The sequence below is a fragment of the Corvus hawaiiensis genome, chromosome 2, assembly GCF_020740725.1.
Source record: "Corvus hawaiiensis isolate bCorHaw1 chromosome 2, bCorHaw1.pri.cur, whole genome shotgun sequence".
NCBI lineage: Eukaryota > Metazoa > Chordata > Aves > Passeriformes > Corvidae > Corvus > Corvus hawaiiensis.
Window position 1 is genome coordinate 122,240,073 of NC_063214.1, and position 21,162 is coordinate 122,261,234.

The 21,162-nt window shown below is 45.7% G+C and overlaps 2 protein-coding genes across 12 annotated transcripts in view; one reads left to right on the top strand and one right to left on the bottom strand.

Moving 5' to 3' along the window:
- ITSN1 (intersectin 1) overlaps nt 1–5,607 on the bottom strand; it is a 101,697-nt gene extending 96,090 nt beyond the window's left edge. For 5 of the 6 annotated variants that reach the window (XM_048292116.1, XM_048292112.1, XM_048292099.1 and 2 more), the window contains exon 1: nt 5,459–5,606. The gene's annotated coding sequence lies outside the window, so the exon portion shown is untranslated. Of the gene's footprint in view, nt 1–5,458 lie in introns of all 6 variants that reach the window. The other variant, XM_048292081.1, reaches the window with a different exon arrangement.
- Nucleotides 5,608–5,841: 234 nt separating this feature from the next.
- On the top strand, nt 5,842–21,139 carry CRYZL1 (crystallin zeta like 1). Of its 6 annotated transcripts, XM_048292179.1 has the most exons (16): nt 6,164–6,280; nt 6,484–6,570; nt 7,295–7,366; nt 8,185–8,262; nt 8,743–8,815; nt 9,222–9,266; nt 10,507–10,575; nt 11,678–11,811; nt 12,593–12,704; nt 15,621–15,644; nt 16,593–16,691; nt 17,686–17,807; nt 18,039–18,144; nt 19,571–19,616; nt 20,017–20,158; nt 20,959–21,139. In XM_048292179.1, exons 3-15 carry the CDS (start codon nt 7,301–7,303, stop codon nt 20,114–20,116), a joined length of 1,074 nt encoding a protein of 357 aa, XP_048148136.1. In that variant the 5' UTR covers nt 6,164–6,280; nt 6,484–6,570; nt 7,295–7,300; the 3' UTR covers nt 20,117–20,158; nt 20,959–21,139. The 6 variants fall into 6 exon arrangements, with proteins under 6 accessions (XP_048148120.1, XP_048148136.1, XP_048148112.1 ...); XM_048292163.1 differs by lacking the exons at nt 6,164–6,280; nt 20,959–21,139 and adding an exon at nt 5,842–5,941 and having other exon boundaries at nt 20,017–20,429; XM_048292155.1 differs by lacking the exon at nt 20,959–21,139 and having other exon boundaries at nt 20,017–20,429.
- The last annotated feature ends 23 nt before the right edge of the window (nt 21,140–21,162 follow it).

Sequence of the window (21,162 nt, forward strand, 5' to 3'; positions counted from 1 at the left end):
TCTCAAGTTGTCAGCTTTTATGATTGTCTGTAAGAATTAACTGTACTTCCCCAAAATACCCTGAAGATTTATGAACTGGGTGACTGAGCTCCTGGCTGCACCTCCTCACCAAAACCATAGGAATCCCTACAGAATCTGTCCACACCTGAAGGCCAGGTGCAAAACTTACTTAAAAATCATTAAATATTGCACCTTGCACAGACCAGCCCATAACCTGGTGCCTGGGAATTTGAAATTGTAATATAAATGAAAAAATGTATTTTTACAGGTAGAATAAGAGACTTTATCACTATAAAGACATGATGATTAACAGAGTTCTGTGTTTAATTTGTGCTTAACACAAAATTAGCTCGATTCTATCTTCAGTTTTCAGATCAGTCTTGTGAACACTTAAGATACAAGCAGTAAGTTTCCAGCACACAATCATAGGTGTTATATTGTAGCACAATATAAAGATTGCCATCAAAAGAGCCCTCCCAAACTCACCTTGACCTCTGAAAGCTGAATGTGCAGCTGCCTTTATCCAGCCTCAGCTAGCTGGGCAGCTGAGGCTGTTCAGGCTGTACAGACACAGCTGAATTCCCTGCCCAGCAGCCAAGGTTGAATCTCTCCTTCACAATTCAGCTGGGAGGGCAGGGAACAAAAAGTCCACGTGTGCTTGGCAGGATGAGCATCGGGCAGAAAACAGGAGATGCCTCTTCTCCTTCCCCCCAAGATGGTGGGTGCTCTTTTGCACAAATACAGCCAGACACCATTTAAACATTTCTCTCATATACTGGTCCTAAGGACTCAAAACAGAGACTTAAAAGTACTGAGAGAAAAGACTAAAAGTTCTTGTTTCCCCAAAGCGGCTCTGCCATGGGCACCCTCTGGATGTCAGCAGCCCCGCAGGATCCCAGGGGGAGGTTGGGAAACCTGGACTACACACTCACAGCACGTGTGATTCTAACACAGGATGGGTTGGGATGGAGGGACCTCAGAGCCCATCCAGTGCCACCCCTGCCATGGGCAGGGACACCTCCCACTGTCCCAGGCTGCTCCAAGCCCCAATGTCCAGCCTGGCCTTGGGCACTGCCAGGGATCCAGGGGCAGCCCCAGCTGCTCTGGGCACCCTGTGCCAGGGCCTGCCCACCCTGCCAGGGAACAATTCCTGCCCAATCTCCCATCCAGCCCTGCCCTCTGGTAGATTGGATTATTTTACAGGAATATTTAAATGCTGTAAATATTTACAGTTCTGTATGGAAGTACAGAAATCCATGTGCTCCAGAGGAGGTTCATTCTGAGTCCTCCAGAGAGGTGCCAACCATTCCAGGTGGCTCCATGGGAACCCTCCTTCAGGAACCACAGGTTTTAAATCCAGGTGTTCTGTGTATTTTCAAAGTATATTAATAACTATTCCTACAAACTGTGCATTTCTATGAAGCAAGTAAAACTGTACCTTGAGATGATGCAAAGCTAAACCCTTGCCCAGTCATTTACAGCCAATTAGTCATGCCCAGGGCTAGATCCTTCAAAGATATTGAGGGAGAGAATCTCCATGGAAATCCAAAGGATCAAAACACAAAGGAAAACCTGAACTTTTAAGACAATGAGTCTGCAGTGAAATAATTTTAATAGTGTCATTAGGGTTTGCTAATCTACATTACCAGTAGCAGTATATTTACCTGTAATATGGAATATACCATCAAGCCCTTGATTTTCCAGGATTGCCATCCCACAAAACCTTACTCTTAAATTCACAGGATTGAGAGGTCAGCTCTCACAACTGTGGGCACACACAACCATGAGGGACAATGCAAGGAAAGGAGATTGGAAACTGCTGTGGAGAGAAACACACAGCAGAGACTGAGGTTTCAAACGCTCATGATTATTTCAGAATCCCAGACACACATTTTACCACACAACTTGTGAAAAGCTGACTTCACAGAGAAATGATGTCCACTTGGACACTAACACTAATTAATTCAATTACTTTAAAAACAACACACGAAAAAGTAAAATACAATATCCAACACACGTAAGTTTGGTAAGAGAAAACCAAACCAAGTATTTATTATGTCAGTTAAGTTTTCTGTGTTTTGACTGATTGCAGTGAAGGGAATACTGTAAAAATGTACCTTTTGCATCAAAACTAGAATACCCTTTCTTCCTGGGAATGCCCAAGGATACCTCTCTTCACTCCTTCCTACTCAAAATTATTTAATTTCTATTAAATAGAAATTTTCTATTCTGGTCAAGAAGCTGATCCTCTGGAGGGGACAGACAATGCCCTGTTTGCATAGGAGAGATTAGTTTCTAATTACTATCAGTAATTAGTGCTTTCCTGCAGCTATAGCTGGAATTTCTCTGTCAGGAACCTGACCACCTCCAGCCCTGCCACACAGAGCTCAAGAGAGAGACTCATTCCAGACAGGTGGATCCATCAGACACATCCACGTGCTCTCCAAAACCTCACAGCTTATGTTTGTTGTATGAGGGACTGGCAAATACCGTTATAAATCCTACCATCTGCAATTAAAATCCCAACACATGCCTATAGTGACAATGCCAGCCAAAAATAATCAGTGGAATTCAGTATTCAGGGTAACAGATTTGTGCCACAAATCCCACAGAGGTTTTAGCACTTCTGGTGAGGTTTTCTGTGCACAAGTCATTTATCACCAGATCTCAGCCTGGACCCTGCTTCTGATTGTCCACCATCCCCCCACCCCAATTTCATGCTTGGCAAGTAAAAACAAAACCAAGTTGCTGTGGAGGGGGCATCCCAAGTTCAGCAGCTGTGTCCAACACAACAGCAATGAGCACTCAAAGCTCCCAGCACACAACAGCAGCTGAGGCAGCCCTTGGGTTGGTTTATGGTAAAAGAAACCAAAACCCCTCACAACTCTTTGGTTCCAAGCAGGTCAACTCTGAGCCGCCCCCAGCGGAAACGCGCCCCTCAAAGCAATCTGCTGCTGGTTCGTTCTGCTCTGTTACTGCACACAGCACGGGGAAACGTCTGTGGCTGGTAACTCCTGACCTCAGAATCCCAGGCTGGGCTGGGAGGGACCTTAAAGCCCATCCAGTGCCAGCCCTGCCATGGCAGGGACACCTTCCACTGTGCCAGGCTGCTCCAAGCCCCAATGTCCAGCCTGGCCTTGGGCACTGCCAGGGATCCAGGGGCAGCCCCAGCTGCTCTGGGCACCCTGTGCCAGGGCCTGCCCACCCTCCCAGGGAAGGATTTCTTACAGAAAACTTCCACCCCGCTGATCTCCCCATTCCTCAACCCACTGCTTGTATTTTCCTTAACTTTTTTTTCTTTATTCTTCTATTACTCTTTTCCCTGTTGTCATCCTACTAAAAGCTAAAATTACAATCCCTGATTAGAGTACAAAGACAGACCAGAAAAGGCTATTCAACGTCATCATTTAGAATTATTTCATTGCTAGATTCACATTCTTTCCTGAATCCAAATCTACCCTAATTGCATTATTAGAGGCATTAAGGAAAGGGCACCAAACAGCAGCAAGAGACGGAACAGGCTCTGCAGCTCACGGCTTTGAGACCCCAATTCTTACTTCATCTAAGAATCGGGACATACAGGAAAATTATCAACACAGCTACTCTGCAAAGGATCTTGTGTGGAATGAAAGACAGTGGGATATTACAGAGGGAACACAGGAACTGAAAGAATGGAGTGTGGTTTGTGAGGCAGCCAGTGCAGGGAGCAGCCCACTCAGCTCCAGGGAAGTCTGAGCCTCAGACACTGGAGAAACTGTTCAGAAACCGTTCGTCTGCACAAAGCATGACCCCTGTCAGGCTGCCAAAATCAGGGAGGGCACACCAGGGCTTATCACGCAGGCTGGACGGGCTCAGCCTGCTGAGATTTACAGCCATAGCTGCACAGCCTGAGCTCTGAGGGAACAGAAAATGCAGCTGTTTTCTCTACCTGTAGTTGGGATGCAGTTAGGACACCTGCTCAGCATCCACAGGCAGGTACCCCCCTCCTGCAGCTGGGAATGGGGGTGCAGAGAAATGCAAGAGTCCTCCTCCCACACTTCAGACTCTCAGGCAGGGCTCTGGGGGTGCAGTGGGGGAATTTCAAAAGAGAAAGGAGAATTTGGTATCAATTCACTGCTATAAACCATCACGGAATATCCTGAGCTGGAAGGGACTCACAGGGATCACCCAGTCCCACCCCTGGCCCTGCACAGACCCCCCAACAATCCCAGCCTGGGCATCCCTGGCAGCGCTGTCCAAACGCTCCTGGAGCTCTGGCAGCCTCGGGGCCGTGCCCATTCCCTGGGGAGCCTGGGCAGTGCCCAGCAGCCTCTGGGGGAAGAGCCTTTCCCTGCTCTCCAGCCTGAGCCTGCCCTGGCCCAGCTCCGGCCGCTCCTCAGGTCCTAAGGAAGCTTCCTGTGTGAGAACATCACCAGGTCATATTCAGCAATGGAAGTCACAGGTGACTACAACAAAAGGTAAAAGAAAGAAGGAAACCGTGTGGAGTAACACTCTCCAGAGTCATCAACACCCAAAATACAGTTTGGATTTTTGATTAAAGAAAATGCATCCATTTGGAGCTTGACTCCAATATATATTTAGTTAATATCGACAGCTATTGCCATATAAGCTGTAAACAAAAAGCACTTTGGAACTGGGCAGTGGGAAGAGGTAGAGGAGGACAGAGTGTTTCTTGTTTTAAGAAGGACCCCACTCTCCCACCTGAAATGCTAATTGGTTTGCTAATAGGAATTATTTACTAAACCATACTCTCTGGTGAGCCATGGTAGTGTTTTCCCTTCATGGGGCAGAGAAAGACAGAATTCACAGAAAACGTTGTTTTCTGCAAGCAAACCCCATACTTCACCCCAAATAAAGCAGCAGCTGAATCAGAACAAAAGCTATCCACAGGGAATGTCATCCACAAACTTGTCTGCTCATCCGAGGCAGAGGCACACACAGGGACACAACCCCATCCATGGACAGGCTTCCTTTTCCCGACGCCCCGACAACATTTCCTCGTTCCACTGGTGCCCTTTTCCAAGCCGCAAGGGACGGCACTCCCAAGGGATGGCGTTCCCAGGGAATGGCATTCCCAACGGAGGGCACTCCCCAGGGATGGCATTCCCAGTGGATAGCCCTGCTCCTTCCCCTCGCTCAGGGCGCAGCGGGTGCAGGGAGCAGCGGCCGGACGCAGCGGGACCAAGGTGACTTAAGGCGCTGAAGAAACCCTGCGGCGGTACCGCCACACGTTACGGTAACAGGAGGAGGAGAAGGCAGCCGGCCACAGCAAGGGGCGCAGCATCACTCACCGCCCGCCCCGGCTACCGAAGGAAGCGAGGAGCAGAAACTGGGCCCTGGCACCGCGACACACCCGGGCACCGTGAGGGGCTGAGGCGCTGCCCCCCCGCCGGCCTGGGCTGAACCGCCGCCGCTCGCAGCCCGCGCCCCCCGCCGCCCCCGTCCCGCCAGGCCGTACCTCATGTCTGTGCGGGCCCTACTCACAGCCCCGGCCGCGGCCAGGGCACCGAGGGGCCGGAGGGGCCGGAGCGGCACCCGCAGCCGCCTCCGCCGGACGCGCCATCGCCGCCCTCGCCCCGTCTGAGGGGAGGGGGAGGAGCCCCTCGCGGCCGCCGTACTGACGCGCGGCCAAGGCCCCCGCCTGACTGGCAGGACGCTCCACCAATCAGAGACCGGAAAAACGGAAAAGCCCCGCCCCCTCCGGCCAATCAGGGCTCTGACAGCCCCGCTCTGACGCGCGGCCTCCGCCCGCCCCCCGCGGGACGGGCAGGGCAGATCACCAATCAGAGACCGGAACAGCGGCAGGACCCGCCTCCCCGACCAATCACGGCTCTGCCAGGCTGAGGGGGTCAGCCCTCTGGGAGCGGTGTGGGGCGGCCGCGCTCCCTCCTCGCCGCCTGCGCGCGGGCCCTTCGTTGTGCATACGGTGTTAATTCGTGAGGTAATTGCGGGTGGCGTCCCCTCCCTCTCCCTGGCGACGTCCCAGAGGCCGCCCGGGCGCCGTAGCCTCCCTCCTCGTCTCATGGAATGAGTGACATCCTCGGGGGCCAATCGCGCTCCAGCTTTTACCATGAGTGGCGGCCATCAAGACCAATCGCAAGCTCTGTCGGGGCTGCCAGAGGCTATGATTGGTTGCGGACCGAGGGGGCGGTGCCGGAGAGGAGAGGCGGAAGTGAAGGAGCGTCATGGCAACCGCGGGCGCGTCGCGGCGTTCCGGAGTCCCGCGGAGCCGGAGCCCCTGAGCCCTTGAGGGTCGGCCCGGGCCTGTTGGAGCCTCTCGGTGCGGGGCGGGTTCTCTCGGAGCCCTTAGGAGGCTGCCCGTGGGTCGCGGAGCGAACACGGGCCCGACATGTGCGGGGTCTCGGGGTGGTCCCTCAGGGATTAGTGCTGCAATAATGGTCGCATGATTTCCTGCCTCTGCTCCGTGCTTTCATTTTTCCTTATTAACTCAGTTTTGTTGGGATTTTTTTTCCTTTCTAAAAGGTTCCTGCTTGTTGAGGACGACACGGGCCGTGTCGGGAGAGGAGACCAGAAACCCAAGCGGTGATTTTTGGTGAAGTCACACGTAAGGTTCGCTGTATTCCTGGACTCGAATTCCCTGTGTTCCCTGTATTCCTTGTGTTCCCTGTATTCCCTGTATTCCCTTTGCACTGCCCCTGTCTGAATTTCGTGGCTGGGTGGCAAAGATTCCCTGTACTGCATGGGGCACTCGTCAGTAAATCCTATGTCATTCAATGCCTTTTCTGCTGTACGTTTATCAATACCTGAAGGGATTCTCCAGGAGAACTGGAGAGGGACTGGGGACAAGGCATGGAGGGCCAGGAGCCAGGGAATGGCTTCCCAGTGCCAGAGGGCAGGGCTGGATGGGAGATTGGGCAGGAATTGTTCCCTGGGAGGGTGGGCAGGCCCTGGCACAGGGTGCCCAGAGCAGCTGGGGCTGCCCCTGGATCCCTGGCAGTGCCCAAGGCCAGGCTGGACATTGGGGCTGGGAGCAGCCTGGCACAGTGGGAGGTGTCCCTGCCATGGCAGGGCTGGCACTGGATGGGCTCTGAGGTCCCTTCCAACCCAAACCAGTCTGGGATTCTGTGATCCTCAGTCCTGTGTATTTTCTCTGCTATGGCCAGCTAAACTTGTTGATCTGGTTTAGAACTTCTGTATCACAAAGACTCAAATTGCCTGCAAACAATTGCTGTGTTTCTTATAGAGTGTTCTAATTTAATTTAGCAGGGCTTTAATTCCTTGTTTGCCCTACAGACACTGCAGATGTCACCGTTTGGTTGCTGTGTTTTTTCAGGTCGCTATGAAGGCCTTGTACGGTCAGCAGAATTCTCCTGGAGAGGAAATGACATTTGTGTTCCAGGAAAGAGTGAGTTCCCATCAGAACAGCTCTGTTCATCAGGAGTGGGAGAGGAGAGTTTGGCTGAATGCCACGGGGGAATTGAAGCACTGAAATCTTCTGCAGGCTTGGGAGAGGACTGGTAGGATCCTTGCACACACAGGCAGCCAAAGGAAGGGAGGGGAGGTGTATTTTTTCATCAGGCAGCACTTGCCAAGACCAGTCCTGGATTTCTCTGCAGTTTTGGTGTCCAAATTTTACAAACAAGCTTTGCAGGCATGAAAAATGAACCCTGGGTCCACATTTCCTGGCTGAATTTTCTGGTCACTGAAAAAGTAGAAATAGAGCTTGAGGAATTTATCAGCTTTGGGATTAGAACAACAGTTCTTACAGGGGTTGTTTATTTGATGCCATTTGGACTTCATTTTGCACTTGAATATTGACCTCAGTGAGTTTGTCAGGATTTGTGCCTCAGATAAAGGGGAAAAAAAGGCCTCAACAGAAAAATAATGTCATTGTCTGATGAGGTTTAGTAAAGTCTAGTGGTCAGTTTGCAATAATAATATAGTAATATAATAATAATGATGATTATAATGGTAAGTAAGATCTAGTGACCACTTTGCAATAATACTATCATAATATAATGATGATGAGGAGGATAATAATAGCAGTAATAATAATAGTAATACAGATGTATCCAAAATAGTGTGGTAATCCTCTTTTCCTTGAAAAAACCTGCCTGTTCTGCCTACAAAACAATCTAAAAAGTGGGGAAGTGCTTTCAGGAGCTGGAGAAGCTCCCGTGGGCACATCCATTGTCTAATGTAGCAACTGTGAATCTGTCCTAGGAGAGCCTTCCTCCCACCAGAGACCACGATGTGAAAGTGCAGGTCAGAGCCTGTGCTCTGAGCTGGATGGATACAAAGGTATTTGCTCGGTGTTTTGTAGAAGCTGGGGGTGTCTGTGGTTTCCATGGCCCTTGCCTGGTGGCTGGCACAAGCTGAGGCTGTGGCCTTGCTGCTGAGAACGGGCACAGGACTGCTCTGGGGCTCTTGCACATCTCTGAATAAAAAGCATCTGGAATTTGGTTCCTAATTGATGGAGACAGACCAGTTGTCAGGTGTGAGATCTCTTGCAGTAAATCCCTTTTATCTTCATCTGCACTCTAAGTCACAGATTGGCTTGGCTGGTAGTAACTCCCTGCTTTTTAATGTGCTTTTAAATTTAAATACAGAATTCAGTGCCATGGTCTAGTATTGACTGAAGAATTTGTGTACTTTTTCCCCTTAGATAACGATTTGATAATGGCCCAAGCTTACTGTGGTGATCCAACACTGTAAGATGATAATAAACATGCAAGGGTAGAGCCTTATAGCAAGACTGATGGAAGCATTGTTTTCATTTAGCTCCTGTCAGAAATTAAACTGAAGAAGGAACTTGTGCCTGTTGGGCGAGAAATTTCGGGAGTTGTGCTGGAAGGTGAGTGAGTGTCAGTGCCCAGGGAGGGGAGGGAGCAGGGATTACAGTCAGAACAAAGAACTCTTTGGGTAGGGCACCTTAGGAGCAGGAACTCTTTGCTTCCTTGATTGTTCTCCCAGTGCTGCACTGGGGCCCCTCCCCTGAGGTGGAGTGTCCAGCCTGGCTCTCAGACACACACTGGGTGTACCTGCATGGAACTCCTTGTGACTGAGGTGCCGAAATTTAGGGAATTCAGCACTTGGGCTTGGTATGTGTGTAATCAATAGAATTCCTTTTTTTCACTAGAAATGTGTATCTTTAGTTTTGTGAGCTAGTGATAACCAGTGCTTCCAAATGCACATCCCATTCCAGCTATAAATATTTATCTTCTTCCCTTCTTTCCTCCTTTTCACCTCTCCTTGGTGAGTTGGAAGCAAGGTGACCTTTTTCCAGCCAGATGACGAAGTGGTGGGTAAGTTAATGCTTGTTTGCCTCATCAACTGACAGTCAGTCATCTTTTTATAATGAATGACTGAGGTTAGAATAATTGGTAAGGCTAAATTAACCATATATTTTCAAAATTAAATTGCTGTCACATGAATAACTTATAAATGGAAAATTTGTTCTAAGAATGTTCTCTTAGGATTTGAAATATGGTGTTGTATTAACCAACAAATTGTGAATGAATGCCTTAGGAGAGAAGAGTTATTTCTTAGGGACATTCTTTCACACCTGTTTATATTTTGTGTGCTGAATCAAAGGATTAGAGGATGACTGAAGTTCTGAAAATAGGACAGAGTGGAGAGTGATGTGGGGAGAATGTGTGTGTGGGGATTGTGGTCCTTCTTGCATTATTCCCTCATTGCACAAGAGCTGCTCCGGGCAGCTCCTCTAGACTGGTTATTCCCTGGATAAACCCTGGAGACAGCTCCAGGTGTGCACAAGCATATTTTTAATGGGAACTGTGAAGACTGGACACAGCAGCCAAATGTGCAAGGCAAAGCCCTTTGGTCTAAATGGAGTGTGAGATTTGTGTGGGAGAGGGAAGAAAAGAATGGTTTTCCCTGGGATGGAGGGGACATTAATCCAGGAGACAGAGCAGGTGCCAGAACCTCCTGTTCAGGAGAGTTCTGTGGCCAGTGAAGGTAAAAAGCTCAGTTATGACCAGGATGGAGGGTTTTTTTCTGCCTACCCTGCCTTTGCTTTCTCTGCCTTCCCTGGGTAGTTCGGTTTTCCTGCACGTCCTTTTTCCTATTCCTGCTTTTTAGCACTCCCACATTCCCATGTGTTCTTCCTCTGCTTCTTTCTGTGCCTTTGTTGCTGAACCACACGTTCAGGAATTGGGATGGGAGAGGGGCTGTGGGGTGGCTGCTCCGTGCCTCAGATCCATCCTCTGTGGAATGGGAACACTCAGGGTGTGGAATGAGTTCAGACATCACCAGACAAAAATGACACCTACAGCACCAAAAAGCACTTGGTGGTGTCCCCATTCTTCCTCCCTCAATCCCAAAGTGCTGTAGAAGCACCTCTGGACCCGCCTCGTCCCCACAGACACCCCGGGCAGGACCTGGCCAGGTTCTCTTACCTGTCCCAAACCTGCCAGGAGGGGACAGAACCCAGACCAAGTGGGACCAGGGAATTCCTTGGGAGAGTGCTTTGGTTGGAACGATTGCTTGTGTGAGATTTAAGTCCGTGTTCTTTTTTTTTCCCAGGAATTTTGCCCCTGGATTCTGAGGAGTCTGGTGTCTGTGAAGTTATCCTGGTTCACGAGCATTATTTGGGTATGTAAATGATATATTTTGCTAATAATTGTTTTTACTGTATCTGTAGAATTCGGTCTAGCTTTTCTAACAGGGAGCCCTTTACCTTGGACCTCTGGGCACACTCCTTCCATTCCAACATTCCAACATGCCAGCTGCCCCACCAAGTCACAGCAATTTGAACCCTCAATGCTCTCAAGGTCTTTTTCTTTGCTGTCACCATTTCACAGTTCACAATGGCCTAAACCACACAAGCAGACTCTTTTCCTGTCCCTTTTTTTTCCCTTTTAATTTCCCATTTTGTTGCTTCATTGTTGCTGTACTTTTTCCTAATCTGTCAAAAAATTTAATGAGGAGAAATTTGCTTTTTTCCTCTCTTTGACTCATTCCAGCAACAACACTTGGGAACAGGCTAACAGATAGGATGCAACAAGCAGACTGGAACCGGAGAAAGGAATTTTCAGGGATGAGGGTCAGGGAAAGCCTAATATTGAAACATTGTTTTCCATTATTATGACCTTCCAGTTTTCCCTTTCTGGGCACAAATTGCTTTGATGAGTGGGATACTAAATGTGGGAGTCCCTGTCTTTCTTCCAACAGTTTGTTACCTTGGGCAAGCTATTATTTTGCTCAAAATTTGCTCTTCCCAAAGAAACTGTTGCTGTCCCATCCCTGGAAGTGTCCAAGGCCAGGTTGGACAGGGCTTGGAGCAGCCTGGGACAGTGGAAGGTGTCCCTGCCCATGGCAGGGTGGCACTGGAGGAGCTTTGAGGTCCCATGCAACCCAAACCAATCTGGGATTCTAAAATCTACGTTCGTGTCCTGTTGTTTCTGTGACTGCTCATGAATTCCAGCTGCGTAGCTATGAGGTGGCTCCTTTAAACTTGGTCATACCAAAATGGAATCCCTACTTTCATTGTGTAAAATATGGTAAAATATCCTCTCCATGGCTTCTTAATATATGAGAGGGAAACAGGAGTTGCTGTTGTTGAGCTGTTTGCAGGCGGAGTCTTCCTGACTCGCTGTGGCAGGTTTTGCTAAATCAGCCTCAGGGATTTCCTGGTTTTTTGTTTTTTACCATCTCTTTTGTGTGTGTGTGTGTGTGTGTGTTTGTCCCCCCTCAGTTCACAAGCCACAGAAGGTCTGTTGGGCGGAGGCAGCCGGGACGGTCCGGGACGGGCTCCGCGCGTACACGGCCCTGCACTACCTGTCCCAGGTGTCTCCTGGCACAAGTGTCCTCGTCCTGGATGGAGCAAGTGTGGGTAACAGCTGGGCAATAATCACAGATTCCCTTTGTGCAAATAACTCCCTTAGCAGTCCCACTGCATTTCTCACAGTGGGACTCACCAGGGCTTCTGTGGGACTGCTGGCAGTGCCCTTCATTTCATGGATTTGCAGGAAGGGCCCTCCCACGTGAGATCCTGAGCCAGGAGTATTGTCCTGCCTGGAGTGTGGGGGGTGCAGAGAGGGAGGGTGTTCCCGTGTTCCACAACAGCACAGTTTTGCCCTGAGTCCTCAGGGATGACTGCAGGAAAATGCCTTATTTTTCAGTCCTCTCCCAGCTCTGCTTTTTACCTTTTCTTGGATGGAAATAATTGGAGTTGCATCCCTGCAGTTCTTAGTGCTAATGAAGATGTGGGGCTTCCTTAGCCAAGGCTCTGTAATGTAAACATGGCTGGGGCTTTTTTCTTGGAGCTTTTCTTCCTTCAAGCTCCGAGTTCCAACTGCAGTGAAGGTGGCTGTGGTAATTAAAGTAGAATCTGAGCTATTTTGTTGACAACAAGAACCAGTTAATGACTAAAAGTTCATTCAGAGCTTCCCAGTCACTGAAAAGATTTGTTTTGGCTTCACTTAGGACAGAAGCAGATCCGGGAATATTCAATTCTTGGTTCAGCTGTGTTTTGTTGCAGGAGTAAGTTCATTTCTGGGTACTCTCCTGAGCGGCCTTTGCAATGTAATTGTTCTTAAACAACATCAAATTGTTGCTCTAAATAAATGAACTAATAAATTAGTCAATGAACCTGCTTTTCCTTTCTCAGCCGTTTGGTACCATCGCGATTCAGTTGGCTCAACACAGAGGGGCCAAAGTCATCTCCACTGCCCACAGCCTGGAGGACAAGCAGTACCTCGAGAGGCTCAGACCTACTGGGGGTGAGTTTTACCCTTCAGTGCTAAAGTTTGTCCTAAAAAATGTCTCAAAATATTTTCTTCTATCTGGTCTAGAGACTTACTTCAGTAAAAATTAAATACAAATTGATAAATAGCCTAATTAAATAGTTTTCAGATTTGTTCTGTACTCCACAGGTATTTAATTTCTGGTTTAGCTGTACTTAATGGCATTTTTATTCTCCATTTAAGTTGTAATGACTGGCAGTACTTTCCAGTAGTGCTGAGTGCTGGCTTTTGGCCTAAGTGCTTAGGAAATCTTTTCATTTGCTGAACTGGTTGCTGTGGGCAGAGGGAAGGATTGCTGACTCACCCCTGTCCCAGTGTGTGCCCGGGCTCACACACCTGACATGCAGTACTCAGCAGCTCAGATTACTCCTAGCAGTGCTTATGAAGCTTCAGGTACTGCACAGCTGGAGCTGGACATGCACAGGCTCTGCATTCTCCTGCTTTCTAAAGGAGCTTGGCTTCACACACAACACTTGCATTCTTCCCTGACTTCTTCCCTTTCTTCTCTTTGATACTTCAAGTTTGGTCTTTTTTTTCCTCTGAAAGTAACATGAGAAAATACTCTGTGCAGGAGCTACTGGCATCTTTTCTGATCAAAATTTCAATGGTGTTTTGTGGAGGAAAGTGGAATATTCCTCTCTTCAGACAGTTCTAAAATAAAGGATGGATTGTCAAGTCTGGCTGGATTGCAGCAAAAGGTTAAAACTGGTGCCTGCTATTTCCTCCTGCAAATACCAAGTGCTGCAGTATAATCCCCAGATTTCTTTTTCAGAGTATGATTTTTGTTGTCATTCACTGAAGTTTACAGAGCAGCAGCTGTAAAATGCCTTTGGGGGGAAGCCTTGTGCAGCCACATCTGTATGGTCACAGCTGCATCCACCAAAGCCCCCCTGGGCTGAGGGAAATCAGCTGCAGGAGGTGATGGTGCTGGCAATGCAGCACCTGCCAGGCTGATTTCTCCAGAGCTTGATATTAACTCTGGTTTTGCAGTTTGACAAAAAAATCCCCTATTTTTTCCTTATTTCAGCAGCCTATTTTACTGTCTCTGTGTTTGTATATTTTACTGCACCAGTAGTGGTGGCAGACATGAGAACTGGAGGATTTTTGGGAATGCTGTTGCTGTGCAGAGCCTTGTTGCACCAGCTGTTACAGGGCCAAAGAGGAAATATGAAAGACGTAAAACTTCCTTTTGTAATATTTTATGGGTATATTTTGCTAATTATATGAAAAATTCATGAGCTAAGAAAGGACTTGGCAATTTCATTCTCACTTTTTACAGCATTTTAAAGTTCTTTGAATGTTAATATCAGATAGATCCTAAGTAACCCAAGCTCTAAGTGGCTTCTTGTGTCTGTGGGTGGAGAATATTTAGTTTTGTGCTGTTCAGTGGGTTTTTGGTTAGTTTTTGGCAAAGTTTTCAGTGAGCAGCAGTTTGTGTTATCATTGTTGAGCATACCAAGCTGCTTCCTGGAATGGCTGAGGGGGAAAAAATGATAACTGCAACTTTATTTCAAATAAAGAAATAGAACCTGGGTACAGCATTAAAGAGAGAAACAGTTTGAGTGCAAAAGCAAAAAGCTTTTAAAAGTGTTCAGGCTTTTTGGTTTGTTTGTTAATCAGTGTGATTCCAGTGCCTGAAGTAGAAGTTCCTGGTAATGTTCAGGACCAACAGGATGGGGCTTTTTTTGTCTTCAGTAATCTCTGGAGTAAAAATTATAATAGAAGGAAGGAGGGGATTTTAACAAATTTTGACATTTTAATGTCTGTGTTTCAGGCTGGAGACAGAATATTCCTTAAGTAATGAGATGAGTTTTTGTTAGAGAACACAAGGAAAAGTATCTTTACGTACACAGATATTTCCTCTGCTCCCAAGGGCACCTCCTGCTATTTTTTTAGTTTGGTTTGTGAGATTTTTTTTCTGTGCCACCAGCACTGAGCTGTCAGGGGATGCCTCTGCTAAGAACCCACCAGTGATGTCCTGGCTCTCCTGAACACAGTCCTTAAACCCCCAGCACATCCTCTGGGTGACAGGGCTTAAATTTTGCAGCTGAACTTCCTGGGGGAGAGCAAACTCTGGGAACAGGCTGTGGAATCCTGGTGTTTCCGTGCCTCCCAAACAGTGGAGGAGGAGAGAGACTGAAGTTTTGCCAGTCAGAAAAATGTTGCTTTGGAAATTGTGCAAGTCACAGCAGAAGAAACTGAACTAATTTACAGATGTCCTGTGAGAAATATATAAATGACAAAGGATTATGGAAAATTATATTACAATTTATTGCTTGGCCTTTTCCACAGTGGTGAGAACTTTTTTCAGCATTTTTTAGGAAGGAAGTTGACCAGGATTTTGATAAGTACTGTTTGAATTATTGTTCTGAGTTAAGGACATTTTTGCTAAACAGAAAGGAGAGAATAGTCAAACTTATGGAACTCTGGCCTTTCTTTTTGACAGTCAGGCTTTGGGCCTCTGAAACCAGAATTATTTTCAAAAGGTGAAATTATTTGCAGAAATAATACCATGTCAAATTGCCCCATTAAAGAAAATCTTTTAACTTCCTCACTGAAGAAAACTAAGAAGAAAAGTATGTTATGGGGGTTTATTTGCATATGGGGAATGTGACTATAATTAATTAATTAATTATTATTCCATCTTCAGTAAATTTTGACCGTGTGTTGTCTCTAGTGAAATCATTTGACTTCAGTAAAAAAAGAGAGGGAATGACTTAGGATTTTAATGCATCCTATGATTTAATTGGGGATTTGAAGTGACAAAAAGAACTAAACCCAAGGTATTAACTGATGATTTGTTAATATCCTTAATGACCAGCTCCTTGCCTTTATTCTTCCCTCCTTCCTTCCCTCCTTCCTTCCTTCCCTGCTGCTGGGATCACATTCCAGAAGGAGGCCGGCAGCCTTTGGTGGGTAAGTACAGATCAGAGCTGAGGCCAGGAGCCTCTGGAAATGGGCCTCCAAATTTCTTTGATGTTCTTTCAGTTCTCATTTTGCTGTGAAGTTTTGGCCTGTTTAGTTTCTAAATGTTTGTTCTTCCTCATAATGATGAAACAAAACCAGTAGCTGCTCCTTCTCTGCCCTTGTGTTATTGTTATTATATTAAAAATGGCTTTTGCCTGAAAGAGAGCAGGGCTGGATGGGAGATTGGGCAGGAATTGTTCCCTGGGAGGGTGGGCAGGCCCTGGCACAGGGTGCCCAGAGCAGCTGGGGCTGCCCCTGGATCCCTGGCAGTGCCCAAGGCCAGGCTGGACATTGGGGCTGGGAGCAGCCTGGGACAGTGGGAGGTGTCCCTGCCATGGCAGGGCTGGCACTGGATGGGCTTTGAGGTCCCTCCCAACCCAAACCATTCCAGGATTCTCTCATTCCTGATTCGGTGGTTCATCTTTATAACCAACCATAAATAGGGCATCATAGATACAGGACAGCAAAATGTGTTGGTGGCTTTCAGTTCAGCAATATTTCAAGAGCAGATGTAAATCCCTTCATCTGAACATTTAATGAATGACCCAGAGAGCCAGGACTTGGTAATTTTGCACAAGAATAGTAAAGAATGAACTTAGAGAAGAATTTCTAATCTTAGAGTGCCACATTTTATCCTTTTGGGCCAACAGACTCATGAGTTGAACTTCTGCATTTATATTGTTTGGTGTTGATTTTGCACTGGGTTGAAAATGGAAAAAAAAAAGGTGTGCCAGGGGTTTTTTGGGTGTGGCTGCAAACCCATTTGTGGCACTTGCACAGACCAGAAACTGCGTGTGCTGCTTGGAATCCGAGCTCTCATTTTTGAGCATCTAAACTCCATTGTCATGGATCTAAAGTTGGCTTTTTTGGAGTTAACGCCGTGTCCTGCTCCGGCAGCCCGAGTGATCGACGTGTCCCATGGGAAGATTGACGTGGCCGAGAGCTGCCTGGAGGAGACGGGCGGGCTGGGCGTGGACATCGTCCTGGATGCCGGAGGTACTCCCGGGGGAGTGCCTGCTTCGCTGGGCGTTTCTGTGCGTTGTTCCACAGAGCTCCTCTATCACCCACTAGTGGAAACATCTCTTAGGCAGCCGCTAAACGGGGCTGAAACATTCCTCTGTCTAAAATTAAAAAATGGGTTCAAAGAGTGGAGCTGTGACATCAATGTTTACACTGCCTTGCTTGAATACAGAAATTAACCCTAATTAACAGCACTGTCAACCTTTATTGGCAACCAACTCTAACAGGTGAAAACTCTGAAGTTACTATTCAGAGTAATATAAATTAAATATATGTAAATAAAATATTACATATTTTATATTATATCTATTTATTGCTATTGTTATATATTCTATATATAACATTGCTGATAGGTATTTATATATAATAGTATGTAAATATATGGTAGTATATAGCTAAATAGTATGTAAATATATAGTAGTATATAGTTATATCATTTATATGTTTTAATTATATATTATTTTATATTATATGTACTATTCTTTTGTATATATAACACTATATATAGTATATATAACACTATTTTATAGTGTGTTATATATTGTATTTTATATATTATACATTATGTTATATATACTATGTATTGTATGTTTTATACATTTTGTGTATTATATATATTTTATACATTTTATGTATTATATATACTGTATTATGTATAATATATATACTAATATGTTACATACTATATAAAATAAGTTATATTGCTAGTCTATGTTATTGCTATTTATATTATATATATAAACAAAATATTCCTCTGAATAGTAACTTCAGAGCTATTATAAAATATTACTCTGAATAAAGTATATAAAATATTCAGGGTATAAATAAAATAATAAATTCAGAGTTTTCAATGATTTTTAATTGAAACAACCAAAGAACTTAGATTTCCACTGAAGTGTGTGGAAATAAATACACGTTGAATTTTCTACATTTTCTTCTGAGCTCAAATGAATTTATTCTCGCTCCCCAGTGAGGTTATACAGTGCTGAAGATGAACCAACTTCCAAATCCCAGCTGCTCCCTCACAAACACGACATCATCACTCTGCTTGGGGTTGGGGGACACTGGATAACGATGGAAAAGAACCTGCAGGTAAAGATGCCTGTGTCAGGGAGTGATTTGTCCCACAGAATCTAGAGATACAGACACATAAAACTCTCCTTTCAACCCATCAGTGTTACAAGTTTCCTCACTTTTAAGAGTGGGCAAAGGGTGGGTTTTTGTTTGGTTTAACCATCTCTATTAAATAACCATTTAACCTTTATTTTTTCACAGGAAAATGGAACTAAATAGCATTTTTCTTTTTTCTTCAATTTGCTTCAGCTGGATCCTCCAGACAGCCATTCATTGTTCCTTAAGGGAGCCACAGTGTCCTTCCTGAACGATGAGATCTGGAACTTGTCCAATGTGCAGCAGGGGAAATATCTCGATATCCTTTGGTGGTCCTGTGGAATTCTCACTGCTCATAGGAGTGAAAACACAACTGGGAAATCCCACTGAGAGGTTCTCTGCTGCCCAGTGTTGCAACTCAGCTGAAAGGTGGAGCTAAAGAATAAGAGACACTCAGGTTTTAAGGTATTTTCTGCATTCCTTTTAAATATATCATGGAATCCCAGACTGGGTGGGAAGGACCCTAAAGTTCATCCCACCCCACCCCCTGCCATGGGCAGGAGCACCTTCCACTCTCCAGGTTACTCCAAGCCCCATCCAACCTGGCCTTGAAAATGTCTCTACAAGCTTCATTAAAAGTAGTGCTGCAAAACATCCATTCTGGGGAAAAAAATGCACTATTTTGGTTCAGTATTGAACCAATTAATTGAAGATTTCATTCTCTAAGTTTTTATTTTATGCAAGTGACATTTTGGATTTTGTTGTTGTTGTTGTGCTTTTGGGCATTAGACACATCACCTGTAACCTTAATGCACTCGTGTTCACTGCAAAAGTGGAAGTGTTTTGGCTTCCTAACCTTTCCTTTATTTGCAATGTACAGAGATGTTATGTACATAAAATGTACTGATTTGTTTTGTACCTAAAATTTATGGAGGGAAAATGTGGATTGGGAAAAGGAAAAGGAATGTCTCCTACATTTGGGCTGATGTAGCTGCACTGAGCTCCCCGGGCAGGACTTTTTCAGCCCTGGAAGGTTTGGGTGCTTTTGGCTTTAGGGACTTGTGTATCTTGTGAAATTCTGGAGCATCTGGCATTACTGTCATCTGAAGAAATCACAAATTGATCACTTTTTAAAAGAACTTGAGCTTCAAATATCAACCTGATTGCCCTTAAAATGAAGGATGAACCTTATTGTTTGAGTTTCATACGAAGACTGAATACAGCCCTGTGTGTTGTGCTGTCTTGGCTGTTGGTCATTAACTCGCAGACCCCTCACATGGCAGTGGTGCTCCAAGAACTTCCAGCCTCTGCTGTGTTCTCAGCTCCATTTTGGCTTTTTATCAGGTGCCTGTATGAATAGGCACAACAGCTACCTGGTCCCAAAATCTGTTCTCTTCATTTTGCACAGATTATTGATTTGCCATTTTGCCATTGATGATTGATTGATTGATTGATGTTGTACTAGTGCAGGCTGCACTTGTATTTCATATTGAAATACTGAGTATTTGCATATTGAAATAATTGAAATATTCCATATTTCATTTCTGCATCCTGTTTCAGGAAAGGAGGTTTCTGATATAGAAACAAGTGCAAAAATCTGATCTAAAGCCTGGAATTGAGGTTCATTTTCATTTTGCCTTGATCCTGCTGGGTTTGTATCAGTACAGGGCTCTGACCAGCAAATGTGATTGTAAAGAGATTTCTCTCCAGCTCTGTTGCTGTTCCTTAACAGTCCTCTTGGATACCCATCCTAGAAGATATCATGGAGAAATTATCAAGTAGCGTTTTCAGGTGAGAGATGTGGAGTTTTTTGTGGGTTTTTTAATTCAGCATTAGCATTGGAAAACTCTTGCCAGCACTAACACTCCTAAGCAGAGCTTCAGGAGACAGGAGGACTCCCATAATAAGGTAGGAATGGAAGATCCCTTCCCTTAAAGCCAGGATAACAATGGCTGTTGAGCAGAACCCTCCCCACCACCCCTTTTTTCCCCCTGCAAGAAGGGTATCTTTTAATTCACTCGTGGCTGCTGTTAGCTTTGGGGCTTTTCCCTTCTTCTGTGCTTTGGAGCAAAGCCATAAAACTGTTACTTTGTTGGAGGAGGGAGGTTGACACGGTGGAAGTAAAATCTGTCCTGTGACATTTCTGTTGTTCTGAGTGTGCTCACCAGCACTTTTTACTGTTTCATTTTAGGCCTCAGCTGGATGAACCGATCCCATTGTACGAAGCCAAAGTTTCTATGGAAATAGTTCAGAAGAATCAAGCAAGAAAGAGACAAGTCATCCAGTTCTGACACACAACTTCTGATTTCTCAGCCTGGGGAAGATAAAGAAATGTAATGTATCTGTGGAGTAAATCAGCGTACACTTGCAGGCAGTTCTGTAAACAGAATTTAAACATCCTTTGTACCTCAGCACAAATGGTCTCTGAAGCTTCCATGACTTCAGGGTTTTTTTAATTCCCTTGAGCAGAATGTTCCCATCAGCAGCTTCTAAAGAAGGAGCCTTGAAATAAAAATCTTGTCTGCCCTGCCCCAGGTACAAATGTCAGAAACATCTACAGGCGAACTCAGTCGCTGTTGGTTTACCCTAAGAAATTAAAGAGGGGAAAAAAAGATGGTTTTATTAGTCTTTTTTTCTCCAACCCCTGCCAGTAGTTACCTTTATAGTTACCTTTTGCTTTTAAGTGCACTGAGACCAAATGCTACACTTAAAGACCTTAATCCACATTTTAAATGGTTATTCAAGCAAAGGACAGGCAAAACTATCCAGGCTGGCAAGGATGCCAGAAGGGAAGGATGTGGTAATGACAGCAGGAGTTTCCTCCAGCTCTTTGCCTTCCTTTCAGCACTAAGGCAGTAAACCTGGTAAATCCAGAGTCCCCAGGCTGGTGGAATTGTGTGTGTCAGATGTTTGAGGCACTTAATGTAGCTTGTTACCTTTGATATCTCCCTGTGCTGTGCACTTTCACTTCCCTTCTTTTAACCTCAGCACAGCCCAGGTCTGTCTCTCCAGCATTATCCATGATTGTGGCCTGTCTGCAAGTCAGCAGTGGGGAATGAACTGCATTTTTCTTTCCTCAAAGCACGTGCCTTCCTACGTGCTCTGAGAGCAAAAATACTTTTTTATCTTTCAGCTATGTTGCTCATTTTCACCGTGGATGGCTCAAACCATGGACATGGGCACGTCAAAGCAGTGTCGGGAGTGGGAAAATTTGAGACAAAATAGATTATCCAGAACCACACTTGATCTGTCTCCTCTCACTCACCAGACCTGGAGGAGGTGCTGGATAAATGATGCACGGCAAGCTGATGAAATCAGGAGTGACTCTGGTTTTATC